Source organism: Glandiceps talaboti, chromosome 20, assembly GCF_964340395.1.
Source record: "Glandiceps talaboti chromosome 20, keGlaTala1.1, whole genome shotgun sequence".
Lineage (NCBI taxonomy): Eukaryota > Metazoa > Hemichordata > Enteropneusta > Spengelidae > Glandiceps > Glandiceps talaboti.
Genome location: NC_135568.1, coordinates 13,648,875 through 13,672,233, shown reverse-complemented (window position 1 = coordinate 13,672,233; position 23,359 = coordinate 13,648,875). Strand labels below are relative to the sequence as shown.

General features: G+C 37.0%; 1 protein-coding gene across 2 annotated transcripts; it reads right to left on the bottom strand.

The window, feature by feature from the left end:
- Positions 1–5,280: 5,280 nt before the first annotated feature.
- LOC144450827 (uncharacterized) lies at positions 5,281–16,198 on the bottom strand. 2 transcript variants are annotated; one of them, XM_078141565.1, is made up of 3 exons: positions 16,073–16,198; positions 15,188–15,269; positions 5,281–7,446 (listed from the first exon to the last, which is right to left on the bottom strand). In XM_078141565.1, exon 3 carries the CDS (start codon positions 7,243–7,245, stop codon positions 6,241–6,243), a length of 1,005 nt encoding a protein of 334 aa, XP_077997691.1. In that variant the 5' UTR covers positions 7,246–7,446; positions 15,188–15,269; positions 16,073–16,198; the 3' UTR covers positions 5,281–6,240. The 2 variants fall into 2 exon arrangements, with proteins under 2 accessions (XP_077997691.1, XP_077997690.1); XM_078141564.1 differs by lacking the exons at positions 15,188–15,269; positions 16,073–16,198 and adding an exon at positions 8,287–8,709.
- Between the last annotated feature and the right edge of the window lie 7,161 nt (positions 16,199–23,359).

Genomic DNA, 23,359 nt, shown 5'->3' with positions numbered 1-23,359 from the left:
TGTAATAACTGTTTAAACTGTAGATATATAAATTAAAGTCAAATTTATCTTAAACCTAAATCTCGCGATACAGAGGTGGTGATTGTGACTTTTCGTGACTTTAAAACGAGACATCATATAAATCAGCTAGGACGAAATTAGCTTTACCTTGTTTCCCCTTTAAGCCCTCTATGCCCGCAGTACAGCTACATTCCTTATTATATCGAGCAATGTTTTGAGAAAACTTTGCAATTTGTTTGTATTTTGCAGGTTGAACTTCGATTACTATTACGTCCTGTGCCAAATGCTTTTCTCTGCTGGTGTCTTTCCTATCATGATTATACTAGCGATATATTCTGAAAGCTTCACAAAAGTAAGCACAAGTTTAGAATATATCGGCAACTTGAAATACACACTCACACACATACATGCACACCCTCACTCTCACACACACACACACACACACACACACACACACACACACACACACACACGCACGCACGCACGCACGCACGCACGCACGCACACACATAAATACATACATACATACATACATACATACATACATACATACATACATACATACATACATACATACACACAAACAGTACAAAGACAGAGACAGTTGCCAGACAGACAGACAGACAGACAGACAGACAGACAGACAGACAGACAGACAGACAGACAGACAGATAGATTAGATGGATGGATGGGTGGGTGGGTGGGTGGATGGATGGATAGATAGATAGATAGATAGATAGATAGATAGATAGATAGATAGATAGATTATCCTGTCTGTGGCATTGAAATGGGGTCATCGATTATTTTGTCTTAAAAAGTTGTACATTTTCTAAAGGCATTAACAGTAGTAGAGGTCGTAAAGTCACACTTTGCTTTATTCAAGGTTCCGTGTGAAGTAGTGGCTATTTTACACCACATCACTCAGCTCAGCAATGGTGCTTGGATTATGAACTTAAGTATCCAGTTGTTCTCGCGCCTAACGTTCTTGGTTTTCCGCAGCAATAAATCAAGGTAAGCATAGTAAAATATATTATTTTAGTAACGCCAAAACAGAACTTGTTTCTGGTCAGCATCACTTAAAAACCCTCGCGTCTGTCTTTTTTGTGTGTTAGTCCAGCATATCTGCAGATCTGTGGGGAAACACAAAAATAACCCTCCTACTTCAGTGAAGACAACTGCAGAGCCGATTATGAACAAGCAAATGCCATCTGCCCACATACACACTTGCTCTGAAGTACTAAATAAAAAGAACAGTAACTGCCGTAAATAGTAGATTGAGTGACAGGTTCACATCGTCGCACTATTTTGGGCAAAATGTCCTGACCAGAAACGATTCTTTGTTTTATTTTTGCCTAATCGATTCAAATGAATCTTACATACACATAGAGAGGTAAGGACAAATATGAATGCATAAACAAGGCAGATATTATAGGAATTAGCTGATTAACTATTTGCTTAATTATAATCCATGTTGTTTCATAGTTCAGGAGAAACATGTCTTACCTTTAAGTGTACGGATTTGAAATATAACATCGTCGAACACATTTTCACATTACAGAATCTTTTATGCAATCTCGGGATGGGCGTTGCCCGTTGTTATCGTTGTCATCGGCCTGATCTGTCAAAGGAATATGTACAGGGAGACAAACAGGTATGGATGGTTACTCACAAGTATTATATATTCAATGAAGGAGATTGCAGAATACAGATTCAAGCGATATACTTTTCAAACATTTGCTTATTTAAACATTAATATTTGCACCAAGTAAATTTTTAAAGACACAGACATCGGTTTGTTCTAAAAGCCGAACTTTATATGACTATCGATTCTGTTGAAAAGCCAGTAGTTGTCTCTACGATATTGCTTTATATTTATGTAAATGTAACTGTAATTTGGTATCAATTGTTTGTCTGTGTCTTCATTACTCGCATTCATTGAGTACCAATTTGCAACGTTAAAGATTATATCATATATCTACCATATTCTAAACTTACAGCTGTTGGACTGACCCAAGTGACTCTACCATTGCTATGATATTGACGATAGGGATACTGACTTTGATTACCTTGGTTAGTAGCCATTCATGTCCATCAATTATTGAATTTGTATTCTTCTTATATGTATTTCGTACATTTTGTGTATGTTTCCACTATAAAAAAATCAATGAGTCAATTGATCAATATCACACACAGAATAAGTTTTATTTCACCACTAAAAATAATCATGCAATCGATCAATCATTCAACCAAATAACCAATCAATCAATCAATCAATCAATCAATCAATCAATCAATCAATCAATCAATCAATCAACCAATCAATCAATCAATCAATCAAATACATGCTCGCTACTCCCTATGGTTAAATTTGACAATAAGCGGTTGACGAGACATTATGAATGTACATTACTTCAGCTTCTTCAACTTCATGTTATCTTTCTGTTTTTCAGGTAACAACATTCCTGCTCTCCTACGACTTAGTCCTGTTTTATACATCAGCAGATGAACTATCGGACTCATATGACAAACTATGGTAAATGATGCGGAAACGGTGTAAAAAATACTTTTTGTTAAAGTCGTATATGATTGTTTTTGAGAACTTACGTGATATACATAAATCTCAGAAAGTAATTAATTATTATATTACTCTAGTATCTTACAAATCTAACATAACTGAATAATAGTTATTCATTATTTAGAAATCATTTGGTATGGCTGACAAATTTTCAAAAGATGACACCAGAATCTTTCCTTTCATTTTCAGGGAGGAGTTAAGATCAGTGATACTCCTACATGTCACCTTTGTAGTATCACGTATACTATCGTTTCTAATAGCTTATGGAAACAACACTACCCATGCAACTTATGCTCTAGCAAGCAGTATATTCACAGAGGTATGTACGTATGTATGTATGTATGTATGTATGTATGTATGTATGCATGTATGTATGCATACATGTATGTATGTATGTATGTATGTATGTCTGTACGCATGCATACATGTATGTATGTATGTATGTATGCATGTATGTATGTATGTATGTATGTATGTATATGTATCTTGTATGTATGTATGTATGTATGTATGTATGTATGTATGTATGTATGTATGCATGCATGCATGCATGTATGCATGCATGCATGCATGCATGCATGTATGTATGTATGTATGTATGTATGTATGTATGTATGTTTGTGTGTATGTTTGTGTGAATGCGGGTATGTACCTATGTATCTATCTGCACATATATACATGTATCTATGTATTTATCTGTATCTATGTGTGTGTGTTTGTGTGTTTACTTTTTGTTGTTTGTATATATTTATATACATATACGCATATCTATGTCATATTTTCCTTATATCCATTCATGACACACTTTACATTGACTATCAATAAATGTTTTATTTAATTTCAGGGCTCTGTCATCTTTCTCTGTTATGTTGGAACCAATCATGAGGTACGGTGAATTAGCATAAGATCGATTACTTGCAGAATAATTATATCCACACAGGCTTGGCTCTGCGTGTAACATGGCACACAATTAAGTGTAAAAAATATATGGAAACATTCTGATACTGTTTTAATAACTTTAGCCATCTCAACTCACTTTCCATTTAAAATTACCTCTTAATGGCAACACTTGACAGCATCGATATTTTTCCAACTTCTTTCACAGGTGCTGTTAGCGTTCAGACTTCGATACTTTTCCGAAGACAGCGAAAGTATAAACGCTTTGCTGCAACAGGAGGAAATTGAAATGCGCAGAATAAAAGCCAAGAGAGTGAATTTAGAGGAACTGACAAGGGTTCAACAGCTTGAAAGGAAAAGACAGGAAAAACAGGATTACCAGATGCAGACCCGTTCTCTTGCCATATCCCAAGCCTTTTCTATGGTAAGCAATGTTACAATGTAATTACATTTACTGTTACTGTTACTGTTACTGTTACAGAATGGTACACTGCTTCTTAGTAGGGTTGTGGACAATGTTGTAGTGAGAATGTAATAAGTGCCCCAGGTGTTGTAAGGATTATCCATATATGCTATATCTCGCCACATAGAAAATATTTTCTGGGATTGCTGTAAATAAAGGTATCGAAGTATGGACATGTGCTTTCGTTTTTAGGGTTGTCAAAGTGCCATTGGATTTGTTATTCATCTATGAAGTGAAACCCGCCTTATGAAATATTATTATTTGCTAAGTATATGTGAGAAAACTTCAAAAGCTTCACAAATTGTTACACTACATATCAATGCATGGTAAACAAATACATGATTTGATGTTATTCCCCAATGTTTTCCTTCGTTCAGCCAAAGAAAATACGAGTGACCTAAGGAGCCTTTGTCACAACGAGTCGCTAGACGAGTAGTAACAACCTTTAGGTCCCGAATATTTTCCCGCTTATGAAGAAAAATATTTAAGAATAACAGAATTATACAAGAGCTAGTAATATCAAAGAAAAATCGGCGAAAATAATGACAATTTTGAACGTTTTGACTCGTTTTTCGAACACAGCAGCACCAGTGACGTAGACACGCGTTGTTGTGACATAGACGCACGTTGTCGTGACGTAGAACGACCAGAGTATATACATGTATATAGTCCATATTTTTGTTGAACCTGGCATGGTATAATGACTAATATTGAACATTTGGTCGTGTAATTACAGGCACAGCAACGAGGTCATGATAAGAAGAAAAGGAAAAATTATAAACCAGTCGAATATGGATACTTTGTTTAAGCGGCAACAGGAACACACAAGAGATTATAATTACGAAAAAAAAAACATTAGAAAAATTACTTTTATTCTCACCATTTTTATGTATCGTGTACTTTTGGTAGATATGATCTAGTTGAATGTTATGTTGATGTGTATTGTTACTGAGCTTAATTGTAAATAGGGAATGACTGTAAAATAAGCACTTCAAAGGAATTTCACAATTATTCTAGGTAATGTACGCACACCCACACGCACCCAACCTCCCACCACCCAAACAGACAGACAGACAGACAGACAGACAGACAGACAGACAGACAGACATACATACATACATACATACATACATACATACATACATACATACATCCTGTTGTCATCATTACTGAACAACACACGTATTGTCCAGTCAAATCTGTAAATTTTAGTTTAACCAACTATAGCACATGGTTTGATACACATAAAAATAAAGTAATCAACACGAATGGAATATTTCAATGTTAGACTATATTTCATGAAAAAGGTCAGGACATGAGATTTACAAATGCGTGTTGAGCTGTGGGTGTCTTGGCTTCTTATGACACTTGCTCACAAACACTTTCTTTACACAAGTGTATGGATGTCCCATGCTTGAGAACAATATCGTCAAGTATTCCAAAATAAAACGGTTGGTGTTCAAGAACTTGAGTGCTCTAGATGAAAACTTAGTACACCTGCTTTATTTCTGATTCTAACATCCTGTTGAAAACAATGCATGAATGTCAGCATCTACATTACAGTAACGTCAGAAAAAGTCGTTTCATTAGCGAAACTGGAACACCTGCCTTTAAGGAAATTATACCACAGATCGCATGCCGAGCAAACCACCTTGGCCGGAAACCACATTGAACAGTCATGTAAGGTTATGTTTAATTGTCCGTAACGATTTCCCCCACAAATGTCAAAGGGTTACCCATGAAAATTGTTGGTACAATGAAAAGGGAAACGTTCATTATAAATTCATAACAGGATGGTAGTCGTGATACAAAGACTCAAATATTGTAAATGTTGGTATGTAGATGATGTCTGAGAACGAAAAGTGAAGTGCTAGACATTCACAACTTATCAATTCCAATTTCTGTTATCAAGGATATATTACACACATTATTCGACTAAGTTAGTAAAATCGCAACCGTTTAGGAGATCTAAAATTCGAAGAGAATGGACTAGTATTCTGTTCTTAAAGGTCCTCTTCGGATCATGATTAAAAAAATTAGGGTGTAAAAACAGTTGTCTAGCAAAAATATTATAGAAAAGGTTAGTCCAGAACAACAGCATGTATGTTATAATTGTGTGGTAAAAATTATGCGAGATTCTGGGATTGATTCCATGTCCTTTAAGACCACAGGTCAACATCTTGTGATTAAAGTCAGTTATTGCATTCTACCCATTTAAATGCAAATCACGAAAGTTCAAGAAAGAAGTGTGTCTTTCTTTTTTATCAGCTGCATTTAGGGAGCAAATTTTCATCATTCGTCTTCTTTATTTCTCGTGGTTTTTCAAAATCGGAACGACTTTATTCAAACTCGTAGCCAGGCGAAGAGTGCCTCTGCTGTTCACATGTACCCCATCCCTGGTGAAGAGATACGAATCCAGCGTTCCCGTCTTTCTGATGAAGGCGTCTTCGTGGTCAGCGAAAGGACATTTTTCCTCTTTACACAGTTTCCGAAAAAGATCGTTCATCACACGACAGTCGTTGTAGTAGTAGTCATTTCTTGGTACAACACCGGACACAACGACGTTCAAATGCTTGTATTTATCACGCAAATCTTGTAAAGTCTCTCTCATCTCAGTCACGGATTCTTTGATGGAGCTCATCTTCCCTTCTTCGCAGTCGAAAGTGCCGCCGTGGATAACCAACGTATGAATTCCCCGCAGATCTGCCTGCTTGGTGACGTGCTTTCTGATACCTTTAATAGTCGACTTTTTGAGTATGGTCGTTTTGACATTACCAAGTAACGTTCCTTTGTTGAAATTTGTGACGACACAGTCTCCGACGATCGCAATGGATTCATCTGGCACGTCAACATCGTATTTCTGTTTCTCATATTTCCGTATTGCTTTCACTCCCCGTGTGCAAACATCCAGAGGGGGCTCGGCCAGAGGGTTGCCGTACAGAAAAAGTTTCTTCAGTTTCCTTAGTCTACAACCAAATTGCTTCGGTAGCGATGTAATCTTGTTATAACTTGCATCAAGATATTCGAGAAGTTCAAGTTCACAAATACTTTCAGGGAATGACATCAGGTGGTTGTAACTGATGTCTAACACTGCAAGGCTGGTTGATAAGCTGCAAACAGTGGATGGCAGTGTTGTGAAATTGTTACTTCCTAGCAATAGGATCCGTAGATACTTAAGTTGTCTGAATTTGTAGGGCAAGGCAGATAAATGATTGTGCTTGCAGTCCAGTGACCGAAGCGATTTCTGATCGCACACATCCACAGGTAATGATAGCAACGCCCTTCCGCTTAAGTTAATTACTTTCGCCATATCATTGACTGTGCGCTTTATGAGAGTCAATACGAATTAACTACCGCACGTTTGTGGCTGGTGCTCCTTTCAGACAACCCAGTCTTCAGAGTGCCTCAGTAATTTCGTATAATATCCAGCCCGAGACAATGTTGTTATTCCAAATATCAGACCAATTCACACGTCATCTCGAAGGAACAATTATTCAGCGTATTGTCACACCTGAAAAAGGAATAGAAATATTTCTTTAACCCCACAAGTAACTAACGTGTTGGCACGTTAATCGAATGTGGAATCCACGGAGTATTGTCCGGGGACTGTTTACATTGCCGTTTACTTTAAAGTTAAATAGAATGGACGCATACCTTTCACTTGCGTTCGCAGGTGACTGTAGTCTACTCGACTAACAATGGCGATTAAACTCCGCCTTACACAGTGCTATAGGTTTAGCTTGCGAATTCTAAACACTGGGGGATTAAATCAAAGCTCTCTCATAATCAAATGAGCTAACAAAAACTACACGGCTATTCATGCCTAGTTGTACAAATACTGTGTTACCGTCGATAGCAGCTGATTATGATAACGGTCCCGATATATTGCGGTTCCAAGGTACCTGTTAAAAACAGACCGACTACCCATTCACCTCGAATGAATGGCTAGTTGTTTTGATTGTGCTTTTGCATAAAGGGCCTAGTGCCGTTGAGTTGAACATTCTGAATAGGGCGATCCGCTCCATTAACATTTGTAGGTGATTTTGTTTATACAAGTCAAAACCATTCTAGCGAAGGAAATATACGAAAACGTACCAGTAATTTAGTTAAAATCGATGTTAAAGACATTACAGCAAATCTAGAAGCTGTATCCTATAGCCTCATATTTCACAGCTTACATGTTAAATTTTAAACATGCAGCACTCTCATTACGAAAAGATTAGTTTTTTTCCAAGGACGCCGAATGGTGTTATGAAGAACTTAAATTACTGAGGGGAATTGAAACATTCAAGTGTTACTGCTGCTAAAATGATTACTGGGATTTAAGCATTAAACTATTGAAAAGCTTTACCTTCAAATTCCGATAATGTAATCAGCTGGTTGCTAACGTGGCCGTGTGGATATGATGCAACCAGACATATATATATGTGTGTCCTGATTATGTCTGAGATAGATAATTCGTTGCCAATGGACTGGTTAATCTCAATCATTCAGTGATGAGAAATGTGAAGAAGAAAAACAGCTAAATTTATGAGTTCATCCCGTCGTGCTCAATCCACGTACCAATTTCCACAATCGCCAAATGCCGGTAAAGTATTTGTGTCCAAAATGAGATCAGATCGGTTATTCACGTCATATATATATAAACACGACAAACTGTCCCGTCCATCAGAACAGTGATGTTTGCTCACAAACTGTGAAACAATAACAGTTAGTGTTTCCAATCACCAGTAACTGTTGACAGCAGCAAGCAGTATGCGATGTTTTGCTTGTGATTGTGCTACCGCTGTGCGTAACGAAGCGCCGGCTAAGATCTGGAAGAAATGAACCCTTGACCTAAGTAAACTATGTGACGTCACCACGGCGCCTCTACAGCGTTGCATAGCGACCGTCATTTTGTTTCAGTCAAGATGTTGTAAAGGTACTCAGTTCCGTTCTATTCATGAATAACAACATTGTTCACGTGAATTTGTAATGTATCACCCCGACTGACCTCTCCAGAAGTTCAACTTCTGATAACTCTTTTGTGTTATTTGATCAGTATTAAAGGCATTTATTATGACATTCTTCCACGTGAATTACAGCTCTATCGCGTGACTTCAAACCGCTTTATTTTCTGGCTGGCTGATGGGATATTGTTACTTCGAACAATCAATAATATCTGTGTGTGTACGTCTACCGTAAATATGAGTTTTAGAATGTAGCATTTATTGATCTAGGCCGAGAACATTGTGATAAAATAAAGGCACAAAGAAATTTGATATTGATAGTTGGTGATTTTGAATTACATCACTTTGTAATATTCCTTGTGCATTGATATACAATATATGGCCAATATCCTCAACATTTTACTATGGTCATTTTTTTTAAACATCCACTTTTCTCAATTCTCCCACCACCACCACTACCCCATCCCAATTCATTTTTCGAAAGCTAATGTTTGGAGGAAATTTAGATTGAAAAAAAATAGGTTTTAATTTGTATTAGCGGGGGTCTAACGCCATTTCTACCTCAAACCTAAACATAAGTACCTGGTGTCGATATAAATAAATCCTTATTGTACATGCACAACTCCACTGTTATTTATTTTCTATTTGCTCACATGCAAGTTGAATGGGATACGGATAAGTCAGCTTCATGAAACATTTTATCACCGGTAATAAGTTTCCGTTTCAGTTGTCAACTAATTTCAAAGTGGTTGTTATGTTTTTGTAAGGCTACAATTATTCAGCGAAAAAGTCAATCATTGCACCTTAAAACTGTTGCAGGCCTACATCTTGCTCCGTCAGCTAATTAATGCAGTCAAAACAGTGACGACAGGTGGGAAAATCGTTCACATCTCTAGCGTAACGATGACACCTACGGGTAACGTAATTACACTTCTTTTTCAAACGTATGCCATCAAATTACGTGCCGGGCACAACATAAATAAATAGGTGACAAAACCTTGGAGTGTGTACTTTCTTACGAAAATAAGCTCTAATTAGCTGAATACATTACACTCTCTACAGCGTTGTGTATTGGTTGGAATACGTACTTTGTGCCTGAAGAGAAAGCGCTTGGCTGTTAAAAAGTCAAGGCTTGCTGAAAGCACTCAGATCTAGATATACAGAAATATAGCATTGCTCGTAGCACAATTCTGTTCTCTTTATCCATAGTCGAATGTTGTCATAGACGTAAGGTAAACATATCAGGCTATTAAATACCCGGGAATATTTCATGAGCTTTTCGGTGTCACATTTAATTGGTTACCACTGCTTTGAACAATACTGAGAAAAGATGGTTCTGTTGGAAAGCTGTACAGAGTCTTGAACCCCTACACAGTACAGATTTACATGTGTATTAATTACTTATAATTACTATATTTTGTGAAATTCTGAAAATACTCACAGAATTACATGTAGTCGGGGTTTCATATCTGCTAGCTTTTTCCAAGATCGCTCACGAAGCAAATATTTAAGATGCCATTTTTTTTCTACGCACAAAGGCGATGACAGGAAAGCTTGTAATTCATGTCACTGAATAAGCTATTAAATCTCAAAAACACCATTACCTAACAAGGACATTAGGTTTATTTCACCATATAACACCACTACTTTACAAGGTGAGTCTTTACTGATTGCCCATTTCTTCTGCCAATTTGACGAAATTAACAACATAAAAACAATTGTTATGTTAATGATACTAGTTAAACCTTGATATAGAGGTGAACAGTTGAAAACAAAACAAAAGGTGTCATTTGCTCTCAAACAAGTGTAATCTTTTGTCACACTATACTATAGTAGAACTCGTTGGGTGGTATTTAACAAGGTGTTAATGAGAGTGCAATGACTCCTTTTTTGAATTTTTGTGTCCTTACATAATGGAAAGGCATTGGGAAGTATTATTATGGAGGTACTAACGGATTACAAAGTCACGTAAAATACAATTGGTTCGTGTTTTTTTAATCTTGCATTTATATACTACCGCGTCACGCACGACTAACGGTATTCGACTCTTTGTGTGTTTAACATTGGCATAGCAAGGCTTTAATAATTGCATATCATAAGGAATTATTCAGGCGTGACTGTCGCTGTAAAACTGGATGCGCAATATACGACTATAATGGACGTGCGGTCCCCGACTAACAATTGAGAAATACGGTTGGCTAAGGGGAGAGATCAATAGTTCAGTGTAGGATTTAAAAAAAAACAATTCTGTTCGTTGAGGTAGGGGTGAACCATTTCAGCTTTCATCCGACAGAACCTATTGTACTGTTAATGATATCGGTTTTGTACCGTTAATAGAAATATTTCTGAAAATTGTCGCCAAATCAAGAATTGGAAGAACTTTCGCTATAGTAAATATGCATCTATTGGTAATAAAATACATTAAAAAGTCAATCAAAGAGCACTTTTCTCACTATATACTGGCTTTGTATCCATGGTTATACTACATGCTGATTTGAAATTGATTGTGCTGTCTGAAAAAATATCACCTTTGGCCAATTCAGTGAGAAGGGATGAGGGTATGTGGACTAACTAAAAGAATTTATTTCTATCAAAATTGACCTATTGATTTCGCCCCTAAGAATAACGCGTCAATAAGGCAATGAGACATGGACACGGGGATTATTTACTTACGTACAGAAGGGGGGGGGGGGGAAGATGGCGCACATACATACCAGGGGTAAGTAAATCATCATTCGAAATCTTGTGGGCCTAGTGATTTAAAAAAAACATCAGGTCTTGCAGCTCCTTGCCCTAATATTTGTTACTATAATGAACAGTCTTGGCAGTTTAAATTAGTAAAGAATTTTGATATCGAAAATAACTTTACCTATCAAAACACGTTTTTTTATTATTTGATTTTAATTATGTATGTGCCCATAAATATTTGTGTAATTGCTGCCCTAGTCCTGCAAATAGTAAAAATCAAAGCCATTATAATATGATAAAAATCACGGTAGGTACTTTGATGTTTGTTCAATTATCAATTAGCCAATAGCATCAGTCTCAACATATTAAATTCTTTTGATCGTATGGGTCAATTTGTACGAAACCTTGTTCAATATCGGGTATAGTAGTTCACATGGGTTCATCACTTCATTCTATTACTGTTGTGGTATTGTCTGGATGGCGACCATTTTTGCCATTTTTCAGACCAGTTAAACGTAGATCACACTTCAAGCCATCATGAATTCGGTAGTATGATCGCCCTCTATCAACTCGATCTTACAAATCTCTTAAAGATGATACCATTCATAGGATCTGTAGCTGCCCAGTCGATTATTATATACACAAAAAGTCGATAGTTTACACACACACACACACACACACACACACATGCTGCTCTATGAATAGCACCGTTCACCAGTGTTAACAAATGGATGACATGTACCATTTACATTTGCTCACAATGACAATTTTTAATGGTTATCATTTTTAAAACCTCACCACTGTATTGGATACCACATGCAATCACATATACATGTACCTACCTTTGAGCGTTTCCGTTTCTACACTGTCCAGTACTTATGTAGGTGAATAGAAAATTTGCAAAGATATTAGTTTTGAGGACAAGATCACCCTGGTTGAGTTTAGTACTTTTACTCAATTCCTAACTTGCATATCACTAACATTGTTCTGCCAAGGTTTGAGTCAGTGCAGCCTGACGACCGATTACCCGAAAATGTGGAATCATTTTTGGTAAAAGCAGTTTTTTTGTACCATCATGGTCACATTTAATTATAATACACTTACTTTACGATATGTTACAATTTGATTTACATATAAAACATTTTCAGCATATAGTAAACGTGGCATAAATAATCTGTTTGCTATGTACTTTGACATGTTAAAGACCACGGTGTTGTCATTTATGTGGGAAAAAGTACATTGGAGATAAACAAAAAATGAAATATACATTTTCATGATTAACAGGAAATTTTAGGTGGCACAATTGCTAGATATTGATAATTATATATTCAAACTGTCTGACGGCACCGTGTCATTTCCAGGAACACAACAGAGTTTTATAAGTTAGTCTTGGCACAAGACTTGGTCTGAGAGCGGTAGCATGTTATGGTACGAAGTGTGTGACATTGCTACTTTTCCATACTGTAGGTTACACTTCGTTCACGGAAGTCGTGAATAAAGAGCTAATCTAAACATAAGATTCAATAACAATTACTGTTCAAAACATACACAATTCACCAAAAATGAGCACCTAAATTTGTATACATGATAATACTTATTTCCATAATTCCTGTCCTTTCAAGTTTCAGCGCTGGGTTCACCTACTTGTACTGCTACATACAATAGCCACAGCCACTATTTTCTATCAGACTCGCCATACTTGTACATTTACTATTACTAAAATGATCGCTTGAAGATGTGACAACAAGTTTTTTTTATCAAACTTCATGAGAACTTAGATCAATATCTCAGACATCACAGCGGAGTTCAGAAAAGCAACGTGAACTGACAAATTGATTTCATTGAACCATGCGCGTTTGGATACCTCGTTTGTCACTGAAATGCATCTCAGAACATATATAATTGTTCACACCTATCTGCAAATGGTATGATCCATAAACGTTCTACTATATATCGATGTTCTACAAGGTTACACGTGTTTAAGAGTTTATTAAAATATTGTTTCAAAATGGTATCACAGGTATAGTATGCTACTACATAACCAATGATTAAACGACCCAACGTCACATCTGACCAATTTAGACTATTGGTAATTTGGTAGTCTATTTTAGTGTCATACACTTCAGAGAGTTTTTTTCTTTCAGAAATAAAAAATAGTAATATCTACAGAGACAGTGTATGGATGTCATTTATTTTTACAACACATACTTTTGCTATAACTCTGTCCAAGAATACTCCAAACAATTCTTAGTTGAAAACAAATAAAACAAGTGACCAACTAAAAAGTGCGAAAAAATAAAACTGCCAATTTTGTTTGCACTAATACTTGGGACTTTGGCTAGGCTATGATCCACTAGAGAGCTTTTTGACATCAACGGTTATATAGAACACGACAAAGGCATCACTGGATGCCATCAAATTTGCTGGGAAAACTAAAACGTTAACAATACATTATATATGCAAACACTAAAACTGTTATCAATTAACCACATGAGGGCATCTTTTCAAGATTCTTGCACCTAGTCAACGAAACCTGAATTTGATTAGCGCATTAATATTGTATTATAACCAGTTTTAGTAGTTTATGCAACAAGTTTGTTACGATCTTCCAGTTGGAAGAGTATTTTGAGGATATGTTTTCCCGGTTGCTTTCCTGTACCTTTCTTCCAACCAATGAGAGAGATCACGACGCTCAACTTCTTCCAACTGTGCATGAAGCTCGCAAATCATCAAGTCTACTCGACTTTGCCGGGGGTTGGCGTTCCTCCAATAGACAAGAATTTCAAAGATCTGTTGGCTTGGGTTGTTACGGTTAGATTCCTTGATGTGGCTGATCTGTGCTTGAGGAATTTTCAGGTATGTTGCTAATGACTCGAACTCCTCTGTAATCTGCTCTGCTAGTTTTCGAAATGTCACATCCGACAAGCACACTTGATTGATTGATTGATTGATTGATTGATTGATTGATTGATTGATTGATTGATTGATTGATTGATTGATTGGTTGGTTGGTTGGTTAGAGAGAGAGAGAGAGAGAGAGAGAGAGAGAGTTTGAAAAAAAATTATAAGGTTACTAATGATAGCAATCTTGGTATCATTATTTTATTTTAAAATAATCCTCTATGTATTAATAACCACAAACGTAATTTCTCATAAACGCCCATAAACGATTACAAGATGCTCTTATCCAACAGTAATTTAACCAATTGCAAACGTCCTTTCACACTCCACGTTAAATACAGTGGAGCACCAACTTTGACATACACAAACTTACACACAGAGGAACTCATACAGGTACACGGAAATGTATGTATAAGGTGAAAGGCACAGAGAAAAAAATGAACGGGGAGAAAGGAAGAGAGAACTAGTACTGTTATGATCCTCATTGCTTTAGTGAACCGATCCCTAATTTGGCAAACCTTTAGGCAGGGACCCTGTGAATCCATTGGATCCATAGGTTGAAAGGCTAAAGGTTACTGAGTTGGCTTCTCACCTGCCACGGAATAGCATGTTAAACACCACGACGCACACGCAAAATTGGACTAGTATTTAGGGGACGTGGGTTCGACTCCTACAGGTGTTACTTTTTTCTCTCATATGTATACGAAACACTAACCTCATTATCTTGAAGCTCCCGACGAAGATCTTGTAGTGTCTTGACTGGTGATTCAAGACTTATGATTGCCACATCGACTTGTCTGAAAACATTTGTAAACAAAAATAAATTAAAAATTAGTAGTAGGATTGTGTACCTGGAACATGTTACTCAATAAATTATTATATGAAAACATGTCAACCTTTTCTCCTAGAAGTTATCACCCTTACACAACTATTTTACAAATTGCTGTCTTTGATATATATTTCATGTGTTTTGGTGCCTTTCACACACAAATTAGCTCTGCTCCAGTACATCAAGCCAATTACTGAACAGTTTCAAAAAAATATACATCTGTAGATTCGAAACTCTGAATGAATGAAATCACATGAAGCAATTTCCCTATAAAAGAATGAATATCACTTTCTTCTCTTTTTGCGACAAACACATTTTTCAATATTCGTCTTCGTTCAGCCATGGCAAATATGAGTGACCTGATCAGTATAGCAGCTTTGTAAATACGAATCGCTAGACGAGTAGTGATGAGACAGTTAGGTTACGGTTGATTTTTACTGTGTGTCACAGTGTGAAGAAAAAAATATTGGGGAACTATAAAAGTATACCTCCTCGAGCTTAATTCAAGACAAAATGGGAAAAAGAAATGTGATTTATAGAACGTTTTGACTCATATTTTGAGCAGAACTGCTGAACAGTAACATAGTCAAGGTATGTAATGACGTAGAACGACCAGAGTCTGGAATTTTCTGTTCAATGCCAACAACTTGGCTTGGGCATGGAGTATACTTTAATGTCTAAATCGCAAGCTTGGCTGGGGCTACAACCCTACAGAAAAATAAAGTGAAATTGGTGATTAGGAGGATATATATGAAGAAATACAACCCTTACCTATAAAGTTCATCAAATCGACGGGTAAACTCAACCATTCTATTGGTAGACACAGAGGTTAAAATTTCCAACAATTGCCATGAACCGTCGTCAACCTTAACACATACCACGTTATAGTTATCAATTCCCTGGGTTAATGTAGTCGAATAACAGGGCTCTGGTGATGTCATTCTTATTGCGACAAAATCGGTTGGACGATGAGAGAAGACAAGCCGGTACAGTGTCGGATGTGCATGTCTAATTAGGTCTGGAACAGTGTTGTCCTCAGGGATAAAAGTCTGGAAAATTGTGGAAAAGGTAGAGTGAATTTATTATTGAGCTGCAAAAGAGAACAACCACAACATTTTTTATTTTGAGAGAAACATGGCTATTAGGAATATCCTGCCAAGCACATCCCACCTGAGCAGCCCTGGGGGGTGCCAACGCAAGCTCTGTTAAGAGAGTGATAGCATCTATGATGACTTGCTATCACCCTGTGAAGATTCAAATCCCAATAGGCGGAATTGTTTGGCGCTACGCTTAGACATTTTCTAGACACGCTGGAACTTAAATTTGACAATGCAATCTGGAAACTATTCAAGATGGGGGTTCAGTTGAAATATAGCCGAGGTCAGTCATTATTTTACTGTTTTCACATACAGTCAAAACCTTGTGTGGTGTTTCAGTATATTCTGTGAATTGATTGTTTTAGGATTTTAGTCAAAGTAGGAATAATTTGATATGTGGTTTTGGTCAACCCATGATTATATCCAAGCCACTGTTCAGCCCATTCTCTTTTTTGCAGCTTAGTGAATTTGCCTTATAAATATAACTATTTCAACAACGATTCAATAAATATTCTCAAAATAAATATTAAATGTTCATCTTAGCCAGTTTGAGTATAAAAACACTAGTATGCCTTGAACCTGCCTTGCAGATGTAAAACCTACATAACAATTCCCACCATCCAAAATGCGGGACTTGAAAATCCCCCATTTTGAATGGTGCTTCATGAGAAAAATCACCAGAGATTTTTATCTGAAGTTGATAAGTTTGAACATCAAGTGGGTTAATTTTTAGATTAACTTACCGATATGGTAACTAGACCTCTACCCTGTAGGTTGCCTGGTATAATAATGATTGTTGTTTTACCCTCACATCCGGGTATGATAATTTCACTACCCTTGGCACCAAAAGGTTTGGTGATGTTCTTTGTCCTGTGGATAACAGCATATCGTGATATAGACGACAGCTGTTGTATTGGTAATTCAGCAAATACTGTTTCCTGGTTAGAGAGATATATATCAATTTCTTATCATTAACTTAGCCAAGATTTAGGCTCTTAGTTGATTCTTCCTACCACCTGTCTCACCAACTCACGCCAAAATCAAGAACAGTGCCAACGGTTTTGTGATTTTAAACTACAATGGCACAGTCCCAACTTCGACAACTCCTCCATGATCTATCACTTTGTGGTACCACTCAATGTGATAGTTAAATTTACGTTACACAACTCCACTCTCGTTGTTTTTGATGACGTGATGGCACTACTAATGCCATTTGACTCAAATGGGCAGGTTAGATTTTGAAATTATTGGGTTAATAGCTAGCCTTGAAAGCTTTAGCTGTTCAACAGCTTAACAAGTTTAAAGTCACATCACTGAGAATTTGCGCCCATTTTCTGCTGTCCAATTCTTTATGAAAGTAAAATAGAAGAGACCTGCCAAGCCTAGAGTCTGGGCTAATTCTAAAGCAAAACTAATTTATTACTATATACAGCATACACATGAATATTATTTTGAACACTGGAGTACTTAGAATGGGATCAAATAAGAACTCGTTGAGGATATTGTGAATTTTGCATTTACCCCTAGATATTTGTTTCACAATGTTTTTAAGAACGTAACATGCTGTAGCAAATTTCCCCATTAGATATTTTTGTATGAGATTGTCGAATATATTTGCAGTTGCTTCGGATATTTGCCCCACAATGTTCTTGAGAATGTACGAAACTTGATGCTGCAGTACTTACCTTATGTTCATTAAACGTTTTCATTGGTTCTGATATGGGGATTTCCTGCCATGTTCTTGTCACATCCGAGTACACTTTGATAAGAACGTCAAAATTGTGTGGATTGTATTCGCATTTCCAGGGAATTCCAAGAAACCCAAGTTGGCACAGTGTGAAAGGGCACGCTATGCCGTCAATCTGCACTTTTACAATGTTACTGACTAGCTTCTCATCCTCGGTTACAACATTTACTTTCAATTCCTCGTTGTCTTCTATTTGCGCAGAAACGTGATTCTTTAGTGTTTGGTTGTCTTGCATTCCTACATGTATGATGCACAGTGGGTTTTGTTGTTCTGGCAAACTAAGGAACAAAAGACAAGAAAAATAAAATCCCAAAGTCAAACACCAGTAGTAAATTAAGTATTTCTCATTTCAGACATTTTGTGTGCGATATATAGTACTTTCTCATATTTCCGTTATTTAAAGACACCATATAATAAAATTGTACTCTTTGACCCCTGGGAGGCTGGGAAGCACTATTGAGAGACAACTGTAGTTTGGGCTGTGATAGTCCAGTGCAGCAGTCTCCTTTGAAAACATTGCGATTCGATTATGGTATCATCAGCCATTCAAGATGCTTTTTAGAAACTCGTGACTTTTTAGCCACTTTTTAGAAATTAGTTCATGTATGGCCATAAGATTTTGCCATCATTTTTCTCATCTTGAGTGTTCCGTTTCGAAAATTACTAGAAGGTGGGCAACTGAAGTATGGCGTATGGTATCGGGAGTAAATCTTTTGAATGGAAAGTTCACCATAAAATAGTCAAAACCTAAGCTATACCAAATTGATATGGTCTCTTTCCCCAGTTATATCTAAGCCAGTAACAATGTTTCCTAAATAAAGTTTCTATACATTCCAGTTATTTATTATGACATCTGGTTATTCATTCTTGCTAAGTTTCGACATCTTTTGTGTTACCATCATTTTACCTCATCAATGGCCAACTTCTACGATCAGCAGCTTCCACTCTACTATAGACGTCCCCAATGTTTTCAATCATATGTTTGGCTTCATCAATGTTATCTTGAGCCTGGGAGATTAATTCATTCTCGATCAAATGTCTTTTATGTGCCATCTGTTGTTTTGAAATGTTCAAGTTCTCTGTGAGCTCCCCCGCCATCGTCTCACTTCGTTGTATCGTCTGCCTTGCCAATTCATCCAATTCAGGGCTGCAAACAGTGCTCATTAGAAGCTCTTTCAACCGTTTGGAAGATGATGCCAATTCTCGTTTTCCATCAGAGATTGATGCCAACATTTCTTGTACCTTGGATTTATTTGAATCAGACTCGATAAATCTCTCGAAATTAGCTTCGGCTTGTTGAATATTTGTAGTGAGAATGCAAAGTAAGCTGTTTAGTTCAGTACACGAAGTTTCGAGTCTTTCACCGCAGCTGGACACGCCTTCTTCTGCATTACCTGCTTCAAGGATTGCCTCAGTTTGCTGCATTAATCCCAGAAATTCATCCAATTCAGGGGAAAATTTCTGGATTTGGCTATGTACGTTACTTTGTATCTCCCTAAGTTTATAAAGCTGCCCTGCTGTCACCATTCCCTCATTGTATTTGGTTGCATTCTCTTTCACGGTCTTTAAATCGTCTATTAGGCTTGATGCCCTATTCTTGATGTCTACAGCTTTGCCATAAAGTTCTTTCGCAGGATATAATTTCTTCCTGAGTGTTGATTTTCCAAGACTTTTTCGAGTTCTTCTCAACCGATCAATGTTCACTTTTAAGTCCTGTGTGGCCTCCAGTAGCGACTTTTCGATTTTGCCCTTCTCACCTAATGTTCGATGAAGAGATCGAAGTGACTTTCGCAAGACAACCTCTTCATACACCATCCCTGTAGTTTGCACTTTTTCGATTTTAATCAGATCTTTCTCCAGCACAAGCAAATATGAATTCGATGTTTCCATAGTATCTAACAGCTTATTTCGCAACCGTTCTCCTTCTTCAATTAAAGAGTCAACCGTTTCATCGTCGTAAAGGGTTCCTTCGGCAGCTATACTTGCGGAGGTTTCAGTAGTGTTATCGGCAATCTGTGTTTTGCGCTTTATTACGTCAATTACTTTCTGGCTCTCCCGGGTTAAGTTCTCGGCGTGTTCGAAGAGCTGATCTGACTTTTCATTTGCCATGACAGCACTGCGAGACAATGCCTTGTTCACGTCGGCCATTTCTTCTGCCGATGCACATATTTCTGATGCCACCAAAAAAGCAGAATCTATAATTTTGGTCAGCTTCATAGCGCTATGACGAAGTCTTACAAGAGGATCTAGTCGAATACCTTTACTGTTCGGATCGTCCTGACTATGACTTTCTCCTTTAGATCGATCCCGATTTCCTGATAACGTAAGAAAGAGTTAGGCAAGTTAAGTACTGAGAATAGGAAAGCGAATACAGTACACATATGTTCCTGGGGAAGCTTGTTAGGGAGAGTTTGAGCACGACATACCCGTATGTATATATGTATGTATGTATGTATGTATGTGTATGTATGTATGTATGTATGTATGTATGTATGTATGTATGTATATGTATGTATGTATGTAGGTAGGTAGGTAAGTAGGTATGTATGTAGGTAGGTAAATGTGTGTGTGCATGCGTGCGTACGTGTACGTACATACGTACATATACATACATACATACATACATACATACATGCATACATACATACATACATGCATACATGCATGCATGCATGCACGCACACACACACACACACACATACACAGAGACACATACATACATACATACATACATACATACATACATACATACATACATACATACATACATACATACAGAGAAATGCATAAGGAACTAGCGAGAAAGTCCGAATAAATAGATGTAATCCGACGTTTCGAATAAAAATTCTTTTTCAAGGTATTTATAGACAAGACATATTTGGTAAACACCTGAATATATCTGGATGTTATGGAACAGAACGACAACCGCGCGTGATTAACGGTTACGTGTGAAAAGTTCTAATATTCGCACGCCCCAAATAGAACCCAATAGAATACGCCTGAAATATAAGATAAGTGTGATTAGACTGGGAATGACGTGAATAATCTATTAATTCCAAGGGATTCCAGCGTAATGATTTCCTCTTCGAATTCCTTCAACCTCAACCTTCCTACATACTCACATGCATATGTGTAGCTGGGTGGATGGCACAACACAACACAACACAACACAACACAACACAACACAACACAACACAACACAAAAAAGATACTAACACGAGAGTACCACTTGGAAACGAGGTGGGTAATGTAGTATTGTATAAACCTGCATGGGGAATTGACATTTTTTTTCGTGTACCTTTGTGTTTTCTTCTCGTTCTTTCCAATTTCCCATTTGAATCGCCACCTTCGTCTTCGCCGTTGTTTTTTTCGTCGTCTTTAACGAAGTCTGTTTGTATGACCATTTCAGCTCGATCTATAGCATCGCTGATTGCATCAGCTAAATCTTCAATAGCACTTGCAAGCGCGGAACCGATAACCTTACAATCTTCCAATAATGGCCCTGAATCTTCCACCATTCCGTTCAGTTCTTTCAAAACCTCTTCAACGGAATTGGTATCACTACCTTGTTGAACGTTGATTTGACGAAAACACTGAGCTAGTACTGCCATTTTGGCCTTACAGCCAAGATTGTTTCCTTGTGTTGGATCTTCAGTGAACATTTTGTAGACAGGTGGTGGTGGTGGTGGTTGTGGTGGTGGTGGTGGTGGTGGTGGTGGAGGTGGTGGTGAGGATGGTAAAGATGATGTAATTGTAAAGATGTCTGAAAAATTGAAAATGTATATTTTAACAAAGTTGTTATATATATGATTTTATTTTGCCGATTAAAAGTTTAAAAATATCCAAGTAAATATCTGAATAATCTGTATAAGTTCTGGTGAAATAAATTGCAATTCAATTCAATTCAATTCAATTCAATTCAATTCAAGTGTTATTTTTAAAACAACTCGAAACATATACAGGTGTATTGATTTATTTTCCGTTTGATGATGAATTCAAACAGGTATATATATTGAAAGGAAATTTATTGGACATTCATGAGAAATTATGCACAGACTTGTCACCATATATAGGTATATGGTCATTTGTTTTGTATGCAAATCAATCTTTGTGAATAATTGTGAACCACCCACAAATTCGACAGTACTGTAAAGGTAATTTCATCACATAATTTCTGTGTGCCACGCGGACACACACAAAGACACAGACACGTACGTACGTACATACATACATACATACATACATACATACATACATACATACATACATACATACATACATACTTGCATACAGACAGACAGACAGACAGACAGACAGACAGACAGACACGAGTACTCACGCACACACACAAAGCACCATTCACCCTTACATACACCTTGGAACACATAGACAGAAACACACATAGGCATGGACATACACATAGACAGTTTGGACAAACACATAGGTTGAAACACACATACTATGAGACACGTGCGCGTGCAACTTAAAATGTACACAGAAACGAACACACATACACATTCACGCATACAAATGCACATACACACGTATGCATTCACGCAATATACGCATTTGGCACCAATTATTTCTTCCATTATACCTTGACCTTGGCCCTGACGCATTTTTCTGAACGATGACAGACCGCCCCTTCAACGCTCACTTTCCCCCACTTAAAACTATTTGTACAGACTGAAGTAAATATACATGGAGCTACATGTCTTGACACGTTAGGGTGCTTCGAGGAATACAATAAGTAGGTCTTAAATTTCAAAAGCAATGGATGACTTAGGCTGTTCACTTCCAATAAGACATCTCTAAGTTATGGACAATTTCAGGAATTCGCAATAAAAAAACCGTCTTGGCCAACTTGGGGACTTCCCCGTTTATTTCCCAAGCATATTCCATCATGATGATGAGGTTACACAATTAAATTATAGAGAATTTCAGTACGTGACCGTTAACATTTGCACCAAACAATGGAGACGATATTTTCTTTTGGGGGGATTTCCCCAACCGGAGTCTTCTCTGACACAATAAAGCTTATTTGATGACCAGCTGTATGAATTGTTACTGTAATTATGTTTGGTTTTAGTCCCACAATTTAATATACAAGTTATAATTTGAGTAGTGTTATTTCAATCAGACAACTTAAAATCAACTGCAAAATGTTGGCCATAATGGTGAGGATTGTATAAAATAAAAATTTCATCATGGCTT